Source organism: Candoia aspera, chromosome 9 (assembly GCF_035149785.1).
Source record: "Candoia aspera isolate rCanAsp1 chromosome 9, rCanAsp1.hap2, whole genome shotgun sequence".
Lineage (NCBI taxonomy): Eukaryota > Metazoa > Chordata > Lepidosauria > Squamata > Boidae > Candoia > Candoia aspera.
Genome location: NC_086161.1, coordinates 23,349,671 through 23,360,790, shown reverse-complemented (window position 1 = coordinate 23,360,790; position 11,120 = coordinate 23,349,671). Strand labels below are relative to the sequence as shown.

The window sequence follows — 11,120 nt, the reverse complement described above, 5'->3', positions numbered from 1 at the left end:
TGCGCAGGCGCCTGAGCCCAGCGCGCCCGGCCTCGGGCCCAGAGCGGCCTCTACCGGCCGGGAGCGGCACTGCAGGCCTTGCGCCCGGGAGCGGCCGCCGCGGCAAGCGCGCTTGCAGTTGCGCAATTGGTGGCCGTGGGAATCGATGGCCCCGGCCCTATTCACTCCCCGGCCGTGGGTTGGGGCGAGTGGGGAGGCCAGGCGGACGCTCGTCGGATGCTTTCACCCGTCCGCTTTTGCCAGGGCAGGCTCCCTTGGCCCAGTTTTAGCTCTCCTGCAGGGCACGATTTGATTTGGCTTTCCGGTTGCGGCTGGCTCTGCCTTCGTTTCGCGGTATTGATGTACGGACTCGGTTAGTAAGCCGCCCATGTCAGCCGCGGACTCTGGGCGGCGAACCGTAACCCACAGAATAAAAACCATTACGTCATCAGACAGAAGTCAAATACAGAAATTAAAATGCATGGCAGTTTCGGTTTGAAACGGAAACAAAACAGGGCTGCTTTGATTATTAGTCTGCCTTATTCGAGGCTTTCATCTATTGCCCATCTTGCACGTTGCAGTTCTGCAATTCCTTAAAACAGTGTTTCTCAACCTTGGTACCTTTGAGACAGGTGGACTTCAACTCCCAGAATTCCCCAGCCAGCTTTGCTGGCTGGGGAATTCTGGGAGTTGAAGTCCACCTGTCTCAAAGGTACCAAGGTTGAGAAACTCTGCCTTAAAATGATGAATAAATCCACATGAACTGCCCCCTGAAAAATACAAAAAGCCCCCAAAACAGCACAAGGGACAAGAACAACAATGGCAAAGAATGCAAACCCAGAGGGGAACAAGCAGGAAGAAAGGGGCGTCAGTTGTCCTTGCCAGAGGCCTGGGCAAAGAGCCAGGTCTTTAGGGCTCCTTGAAATACCACAGTGTGGGAGCTGTTCAAATTTTGGGGAACCTTATTCCAGAGCGCTGCTTCAGGAATGGTGAGCTTCTGGAGTCCAGACGGATGTCATGGTTTAATTGATGGAACCCGGAGCACGCCAACCCTGCCAGGTCAAACTGGCTGGGCAGATGCTATGGAAGGCAGGCGGTCTCTCAGGTACCCAGGCCCTGTGCCATTAAGGGCTTTATAGGTACTGACCCGCAGCTTGAATCGGACCTGGAAGCAAACTGGCAACCAGCGCAGCTCACAATGGAGAGGTGTTACAAGGGCATACTGAGGCATGCCCGTCACTGCCCGTGCCGCTGAATTCTGGACCAGCTGAAGCTTCCGGGTGGCCTTCAAGGGCAGCCCCACGTAGAGTGTGTTGCAGTAGTTCCAACGACCTGCTCAGTGGATAGTCTGTTTTGGTTTGAAATGAGCTTAACGTGACACAACAGAGAGATACGGTTTGTTTGGCGTTTCCTAGCTTCTCCCTGTATTGTTTTCTACTCCAGTCGCTAAGGGGTCTTTCAAACAAAGGTGCTTTGAAAACAGGGAACACAAACCAGGAACGTGCCCTCCCCCCCCCCCAAAAGCTTTTGCTGCTTATAAAGGCTGAAGCAGTGTTTGAGTGACACCACGAGCCAGGAACCTCAAGCAGCTGGTCCTCGGTTCTTACCCCTGAATGGGGCTTCTTACTCAGGGGTTTTCATTTATTTTAGCATTCAGGCCCTTAACTGACCATCATCTTGGATCCCTTAAACCTGGATGTTGTACTCTAAGGCAGTGTTTCTCAACCTTGGCCATTTTAAGATGTGTAGACTTCAACTCCCAGAACCAGGGCTGCAACTGGCGGGGGGGGGGGGGGCAAGCGGGGCATGTGTCCCTGGGCGCAGCGCTGGGGCCCCCCAAAATGAGCACCGGGGGGGGGCACCAAAATGGGCACGGAATCCATGTTTGCCCCGGGTGACACAGGCCCGAGTTGCGGGCCTGCCCAGAACTCCCCAGCCAGCATGCTGGCAAATCAGAGTATATTTGATATGACTTCTATGTTGGATGTGAAAATTAAATGACCGGGGTAAGCTTTTCTCCAGAAGATACACCAAGTTGGCAAGGCACTCATCTGATCAGTTACAACTCCTGACCCCGCTGCCATTTATTGGAGTGAACGCCTTAATGTGTCAGGCGAAGCCTAGCATAGGACCCTCAGGCCAATCCAGAATCCACTTTAATATGTTCACGGGAAAATTGAAGATTCACCAATAGCTTTTAGGGTGTTCACAGAAATTTTAGATGCATTCTTGCATTTAGGCTCTTGGAAAGATTTATAGAAACCAGGAAGTACACAGAATCCTTGATTTGTAGGTGGTTTTTAACAAGCATGCAGTACAGGGGTTTCCAATTCTGACATTTCTTCATAAAAGCTGATGGCAGCCAGAGTGAAACTGTACCCCAGCAGACTCTGGGCAGCTTGTCAAATCAGAAAACTACTTCCAACCCATTCTGACTGTAGGAAAAGCCTCGAGCCAAGTCGCCCAGGACTTCCAAACTCATGATACGTACAGACTGGATCAGCAGGAGGAAAAAGCTAACCGACCAGCCACTCACATCTCAAGCTTCCAGCTGGGCAACACTGCGCTGCCTTTTAGAAGTCACTTCTCAGCCCTTCAGGAATCACCACCAGCATTTCCTTCTGCTGCTGGTAAATTCCCAAACAGGACGGGTGAGTTTAAATAGAATAATCCCCACCCGCATTTTGAACAGGAAACAATTCCTTTTAAACGTTGGCTGTCAGAAGACTACACAGCTGAGAAATCTTAGTTACGGTCAAGGTATTCTTGGGTGCGTGCAAATATAAGCACCAGATTAAATGCTCACACGTTTACACGTACGTCTCCCTCCCTGGGAAATACGGTTTATGTAATATGACAGTGAAGTCTATGTTAGGAATGGGTACAATGAAGGCACGGCGTTATGCTGCTGAAGAAGGCCTGTCCATCTAAAAGTTTAGAAGAGAGATCTTGATTTTAGTCACCACAAATAAAATGGGAGGGAAAAAAAATCAGTTTTAGGTGGGAGCTGAATCCATGTAAACCAACTGTATTACTTCAGTGTGATGAAACCATCTCAAATGCGTGCATATTTTCTGTATTGTCTGTTCTAAATGTGAGCTATGGACCTTGGCAGCACAAATATAACTGGCTTTTCAGAACAGAGGGGATCAGCTGGGGGCCAGGCAATAAGAATTAGGGAAGGCAGGCCAGAAGAACAGAATCCTGCTTGGGAAACATCTGAGCAGCAGATATTCTGGAGCTGAATGCTTCTTCACCGCAATCGTTCATTATTTGTTTTGTTTAGATGGAGAAATATTTCCCTGGCCTTGTTATGAAATGGTCCAAAGGGGTCTCAAAATACATTCCTGCCCTGTGCCGAGGGGAACTTGTCCTATGCCAGAGCTCAGGTGGGTTTTTCTGAAGTGAGACTCTGATAGTGGACCCATCTTGAGGTTGCACAGTGCACAGGACCAAGGAGGCAGCTACCAGGTTCACAAAGAAAAGGTGATATGGATTGTGTCTACTGACCAATACCCATGCCAGAAAGACCACTGTTACAAGGTCTAGTAATGTCCTACAAGGGCAGTGGGAAAATAAGAGACTAAGCGCTCGGTGTGAGCTTTTGACAATGTGTTTCACTTTTATTTCATTTGAATGCTTAAGAGAATACAAAATGCTTACATGACAAATGGAAAGAGTTCCTGACTGTCATCCCAACGTTTTCTGACCATCATTGGTCCTCTTGGAGTAGAGTTCATTCAAAAGCCTCCTTCACTCCCCACCATGAAAATCCAACAGGGCGTTTCCAAACACTCTCATGCTTCCTATAACCCTGAAGATTACAGGAAGCTCTGCAGGTCAAAACTTCTGAGACTGGGTTCTCCTACTGGGGGTACAGAAAGGGAGGGGGGACAAGCTCCCAGCCTCCCCACTTTGCCAAACTGCTCAAGGCCAAGCTGGTTGGTGCCACGTGCCAGCTCCTCTTAGAACCACAGATGGGCAAGCAAGAAAAGGGTTGTGGTGTGCAGGGCGGAGAGGGCTGCCAATCCTCCTCTGGGGGCCAAGATCCTGCCCTTCAATCCCCTCCCAAAATGCAGTTAGTTCTCTGGTTTCCTTGGTGCAAAAGGAAGTCCCCCCCCAAAGTAGTTGCAATGGAGTGTGGTGTGTGTGTGTGTGTGTACATCTAACTCACTTGCATTCTCAATCCATGGCCGCCACCCCCACCACAACCTTCAGCTGCTGTTATTAAAAGAAAAAACAGGCAGGTTGAACGTGTTCACATATTTAATATTGCACCTGACTAAAAAGCAGAACAGAACTTCACAACCTTCATTCCATGCATCTCCATCTGTAACAGCAGGACTTGGATGAGCCTTGCAAGAGTCCTGTCGGAACTCTACATTTCAGGAACACTGAACACTGAATATTGGAATACTCCCCAAATTTAGGTGATCCCATTGCTCATCATTATTATGCAGTAATGGCAGGAATTTAAATCTTACAAAATAAACAGTAAGAGATAGTAGCACAGACATGCATACAAAAACAAGCCCTATGTCAACACAGGAGAAGATTATTCTGGATGTCAACTTCGCATTATCACTATTTGGCTCATATTTTTATTCTCCTGCATTATGATGTACAGAGTTCTTTGCTTTTTAAGTTATGCCTATCTTTTTCAGTGACCATCAAGACTAACACAGGGACAGGGGCAAATCATAAAGGGAATGCTTAAAAAATGCTAAATAAATACAAGAGAACTGTCAAGGTCTACGGGTGTTGCATTCTCACACACTGATATGAAGAGAGAAATACCTGCACCCAAAGAACTGGTTTAGGTAAGCTGGAAAGTTGCAGAGTTTTGGATTCTATCATCTGTAGATCGGTGTTTCTCAACCGTGGCAACTTTAAGATGTGTGTTTAACACGTCTTAAAGTTGCCAGGGTTGAGAAACACCAATCTACAGTCCTATTCAAGTACCATCTGTCCCATGTGAACCTTTGTAGAACTTTTTAAACAACAACTACTACTACTAACTACTAACTACTAACTACAATAATAATAATAATAATAATAATATGAGCCCACTCAAAAATATTCTTTTGTGGAGTGATTTCTACAATGATTTCAAAGCACCCAACTAAAACTAGTAGCAACTGAATTACTGATTGTAATAGTGATGTAAGCACCAGAATTAGATCTGGAGGTTCTCTTTGTCACCAATTTAAAAAGAAAACATTTCCATTGTCTTCAAGACCTATATGATGAGGCCAAGTTTCTATAGATCCCTATGAAAATGCAACACAAGGGCCATGGAAAATTCAAAACGGACATTTGTCCACAATCGAACACAGATCATAAGACTTCCTCAAATCGATCCCTTCCAGATGCATTGGATATTCACATCCCTAATCTCCTAGTCAGCATGACCAAAATGCCAGTACATCTGGAAAACACTAGGTTGGGAAGATTGTGATGTTCTGACTCACCAAATGGTGTCACACTACAAAGATGACTTCTTTTGCATGTCATAATTTTCTCAGAGTGGACATCCTGGTCTAAAACTATACCTTCCAATATACGGCCTGGGGAACATTCCTAAGACTGGTTTCTTAAGAGTGGGTCTTCCTGATGTGTTCAAAAACCCTCTAGAACCACAACAGATAATCTGTCGTTTAACTTGATTAAATAAGACAAAACAGCAGAGCAGCGCTCATTCAGCCTCCAGTCTTCAAAAGCAGAGGTGCAAAAGTCTGCATCCAGGCTTTTGAGAATTCTCTCTCCCTCTTCCAAAGGGTATCAACATTTCTAAACCAGCACATTCCCTCCTGCAAGCTATAATTGGCAGTATAAGTTATGCAGCAAAAGCTGGGTTTAAAAATAAAACAAACAAGAATCAGAAAAACGAAACACTCCAGCACCTGCTTAAGAGATGAGGTAGGTGCACAAGCAAGCAAGCAAGTCCTTTCCAAGAGGTGTTGTGAGCCCCATCATGATGTTGGCCCAACTTACAGCCAATCTCCTTTCTTTACAGTCCAGGAATGTGTCAGCAGGTAATGCCAGATGCAACGCCTTAATTCATCCAAAAATCATATCCAGAATCCATTTCCTAGAAGGATGAACCCTAACATCTTGTGGGAAAAGACTTCTGCACAAGCTCAGACGGGTCTGTTTAAACAGAATGCGTGAAAGATGCAGATCTTGGCAGTCAACGTGGGGACCCTGGGAAGACTAAACAAAAACAGGTCTCCCTTAGGAGAGATCTTGGTTTAGCATCTGAATTGTCTATGTCTTTTCCAGCAGTTTCTGCTATCATTCTTGTAATACTCATGATCGAAAGAAGCTTTTTATTCTCATATGAAATCTGATCCTTTTCAAAAGTGCAAGTTCTTCCAGCAGACAATAGAGGCAAGGGAGTCCAGATCTAGAAGTTACTTGTCAAAAATGTTAAGAGCTGTGCATGCAGTTTACAGTCTTTTATAAAAGCCTCAATAAAATTGGAGAGCATTATTTTCCCCGACTCAAGTCACGCCACTTCCCTACTGAATAAATGCAGCAACACAGCATGGGAGAGTGGTAGAAAGTGCATTCCCCCCCATTCCAAAAAAGGAGACATCAAGTGAACATACTCCCCATACAGGTTCAAATCTTAAGAAAAATACAAGCATGTCTTTGATATATTTTCAAGAGGTAAAAAAGATCTTGCCTCATCAGCTCAGCAAATATGCAGCAACATTCTTCCAGAAAAGGCACAATGCAGCAGTGTTCACAGCTGAAAGTCAACCTGTGGCCAGCAGCTGAACTTCCCCAGCACAGGTCAGTTCACACAGATCACATTCTCGATTCTTTTAGCCAGACACCCAGATTGTCCTTGCAAGGATTTAAGTGGTCGATAGTCTTTTGGAGGACCACATCTTCCACCTTCAAAAGCTATCGAAGGACAAGGGAAGTCAGCAGAATGAAGATCAACACTGCATGTAATCCCATGACTGTAGCTGGAATGGCAGGTGATTGAACAACAACAACAACAAAAAACTCACTAGAGGTCAAACATTTCTTTTGTCAGCTATGTAAAACAAAAACCAAAACCAAAAGAAAGCTGCTTGAAGAGGATCAACTTTGAACATCCAAGAAACGTAACTGCACCCAAAGCTGTGAATTAGCTCGCCTGTGTATCAAGCAGCTATTCCCAAATAGGTGCACCCCAGGTGTGGGTGGCCCATGCTGGCTGGAGAGTGTGGGATTTGAAGCATAGCACAACTGGAGGACATCCATTTGGGAGCAGCTGACATAAAAGGGGACCCATATACGCCATCCTTCACATGTCTCCCCCTGCCCTCCCACCAGGACAGAACAAATTCACGGAAAGGGAAAAGGTCTGAACCAGCACATTCACTGGCTCCGCCAATGGCGTTAAGTGCACGATCTGGAAAGCAGCACAGACCCAGGCCAAATGCACCAATGTTGGGGTCACCCCTAAACATGAACATAGGGGCGAGCGACATCTGGTTCTCCTTTCCGCACATCTACTGGGGGAGGCGGGGAAGGAGGAGGAGAGAATGGAGCAAGGCTTATCTTCATGGTTTACAAAGGATTCAGAAAAACGGCACTGTTCCTCAGCAGTTCCTCAAGGGTTCAACAAAGGAAAGACTGCCTGCCTTCACTCTGCAGTGTCAGAAGGCATGACTGCTGGGTGTATCTAAAGCACATTTTCAGATCCAGAAGGCGGCAAATTCAGGGGTTCAGTGGCAATAGGAGGGAAAGACAGGGTGATCTGAAGGTAGGAGAAGGTGGGGTTCAAAGCCACGGGAATGAGAATTTTACCTTAAGGCTTTTTCTTGCTGCTGATCTCACCTGTCTCATGGGGAAAAAAGGGAAACTGGCTTTGCAAATGATGGAGAGCTTTTCAAGTAACTTACAAAAAGAAAAACTCCCTTTAAAAGTCAGCAAAAACTTTTTTTAAACTACCAAGCTTCCCAGGCTTTATACAAAGAAACAGAAATATAAAATAACAGGAACAGTCCATAGGCTACTCAGTTCTCTGTCATGTAAGATGGTAGCCTAAATCTTAGCCAACATTTGCCTAGAACATGGCTTAGGGCAGGAATGAAATTCAGATAAGGGCTGAACGCACATTGTAGAAGACTACTTCTTTTTCAAATCGACAATTACTCCAGAATCAGTAAAATGCATTGGCATCAACAAGAAACATCTGCTGAGTCCTCTCTCTCAGCTTCTTTGTAGGATGAACAAAAAATAAATAATCTTCCATCTGGTTATCGTTTCTTTTCCTGGTACACACTTGATAGGCTGCTGAGATGCTCTATTCATCTACAATCGAGGTAAAACGTGTCCTATCTGGTAGATTCACTGTGTGGTTACTGGCTTAAGTACAGCATTTGCCCAAACAACTGTTGACTGCAGAACGTGACGGTCAGTGAAGGTGGCTGAAGCTCCAATCCAAAGCCTCCATCACTGGCTGTTAGAGCTCCGAGGTGACTTCCTATGAGTCAGGAAGCTCCCACCACAGCTGGAGCGCTGACCACGATGGCTGAAGTAGAGAGGCCATTCCATTTCATGGACTCCGTCTGCAAGTTCTTGGAAGGAAGATACATGTCGGAAGCCGCATATTCCGTCCCAGTAGAAACCATTTAGGGCTTCTGCTTCCCCAGTTTGGGAGGAAAGGGTGCAGATGTAAATGGGTCCCCAGTGGGCAGTTCTTTAGTCCTGGAAGAAAAAGAGGCAATGGAAACGGACCCAGCTATCACCTGCTTGTTGGTCTGAGATACGACTTTGTAGGCCGCGATGGGTTGGGCACCGGCCCCCGGCCTGCCCTCGGGACTGTAGTGTCGGGAGTATTTCGTTAAGGACTGTGGATGGAGGGGTGGGCTGCTCTTTGATCGCAAGAGGCCTTCCTGAAGGAGCACGTGTCTTTGGAGCGTATCGCTGGGAACGGTGCCGAGTTCTCCTGATGCGCCTTTGGGAGGATGGGCATCTGGGCCTTCGCTTGCTCTTGCAGAGCAAGGGGCAGCACTGGAGGGTGGAGCAACTGAGGCCCCAGAACACCGACCCTGACGGAGGGAGCCATGGGTTCCTCCGTCCAGGTTCTGGAACGCAGGGGCACCTGTGTACTGAGCAGCTCCGGCTGAGCCTATAAATGCTCGAGTGGTGGGAGGTTCCTTAACAACGTTGTGTGATGCCAGCTCTTCCTGGCTTTTCTTCTTTGTGAACGGAGCTTTAAGGAATACGTCGCCTTCATCCAGTTGCTTAGAAAACACTTGGCTTTTGGAGAGGAACGGTGCTTTAGCGAAAATGTCCAAGTCATCACAGTGGCTTTTAGAGCTTCGGAAAGGGGCTGTGGCAAAAACATCTGTCTCTTCAGACGCTTCTCCAGGTTGTGGTGGAAAAGTGTTGAACAGAACCTGCCCTGGCACATTCTGTGCTCGCTGTAGGTTCAAGTCTTTTTGGGAAACTCTTCCCCTTTCCTGATGCTGGGGGTTCATTTTGCAAGCCTCCTCTTCCTCTTCAGAGTCCATCAGCAGAGGCCTGGATCCACTGCAGTCCAAGAGATCCCCCTCGTGGTCTGTCCCTTCTCCTTCACTGCTTTGGAAGGAGCTGTTGCTTGAAAGGCTGTCCCTCGCAAAGAAGTCAGGTTCTGCTCCAGAGTGACTCTGCTGCAGCTTATTCAATGGCAAGCAACTGGCGGCCCCCTGCCTTCGATCTTGCTCACAGTTGACCGTAAAATATGCAGCTGGGTCCCCCTGCAGTCCTACAAAGTGTAAAACAAGAGTATTATTTGCTAATCTTAAGGTTTTCTGGGTAAAACTAAACCACAGAGGTATAATGATGTTGGATTTAAAATCAGCAGCACACATGTTGGGGGGAGGAAGAGGAGGGGGATGGAGGGAGAAATACATCCAAAATAAAAATCATACAAAGGTGAAGCCAGGTAGTTACAACAGACAGACACAACTCAGCATTTCTTCACATTTCAAGATTCCACAAAATGCGGTTAGAAAAAGATGGAAGGTGTTAATAAAACAGACATACAAGCCTCACTCAAGACTTGAAGGATGATGAAAGGGAGAGGGAAATGATTGTCCCAGACATCACTAGCACAGGGCAAGCTTGGTTTTCAAGGAAGGCAAGGTTCTAGATCTCATTATTCAGAAGGGGGAAATGGGAAAATAAGGTCGTCCATTTCTTCTAAATGCTGGAGAAATCGGAAGTGGGCTCAGGTGAGGCACACGCCAACTGTGTTTCTACTGCCTTGTTGTGGCTTCCCTTGCTTTTGTCGTTTGGCCTCACGGCCTACAATTTTCACCTCTCCTCTGTCAGACTTTAAGAGCTTAGAAAAACAAAGAGCAGGTTCAGAATAAAATGTCTACTAGTTTGCTTTTGTCAAATCTTGATTCCTTTGGGGAAAAAAATGTTTCAAATCTCATTAGCTTTAGAAATGAGAAAGCTTTAGAAATCATCTTAACTTAGCAAGCTGCCTTTAGGAACGGCCAACGGTGCTACGTAGAAACGCCTTCCGCTCCTGACAGCTATCGAAGGATCAAATCTACTCGCTCAAAGCTGCCACTAATCTTATTTTGTGGATGAAGGGCGGATCAATAACTTGCCTCTTTTGGCTTGCCAGCTTTCTCTCAAAGAGAAATAGCTATTAATTGGGGGCGACTGCAAGTCTATTGCAATCCTAGCTTTCAAGGAACCGGGAACCAGGGCCAGATCACAGCAGGGTTGGTTCAGTCCAATCAAAGCCTGCAGATCTGCACGCCTGATGCCTACCTGTCGAAGCACGAGTGGAAGAATTTGGCCTTGCCACACACGGAAGACATAAGATGAATCACACACAGTCACCAGAACACAAGAGCTTACCTTCCGAGAAAGAGTAGCAGGTTATCGTGTTAGCAAGAGGACAGGAGAAAGGCACATAAAAACTAAACTGCAGAGAACCCAAAGCTGAGGCCTTCATGTTTGCCACTATCCACAGACATTATGGGGCATAGTTATGGGTACCACTCAGATTTGGAAGGAGGGGGAAGAAGAATTTCCACTAAATCAGAGTAGGCAGAGGGTCACGGTTCACCAGCGGGCATTGGCCAATTTCTGATGGATCAGCTGAGCTACCACCAGTGCTGGGACTCTTCTGAAGG

The 11,120-nt window shown here is 46.6% G+C and overlaps 1 protein-coding gene across 1 annotated transcript in view; it reads right to left on the bottom strand.

Annotated features, from left to right (window-relative positions):
• Positions 1 to 4,233: 4,233 nt before the first annotated feature.
• The window catches only part of AAK1 (AP2 associated kinase 1), a 108,006-nt gene continuing 101,119 nt past the window's right edge, over positions 4,234 to 11,120 (bottom strand). The window contains exon 16 of the mRNA XM_063311557.1: positions 4,234 to 9,730. Coding sequence (XP_063167627.1) covers positions 8,613 to 9,730 — 1,118 coding nt within the window. The 3' untranslated portion in view covers positions 4,234 to 8,612. The remainder of the gene's footprint in view (positions 9,731 to 11,120) is intronic.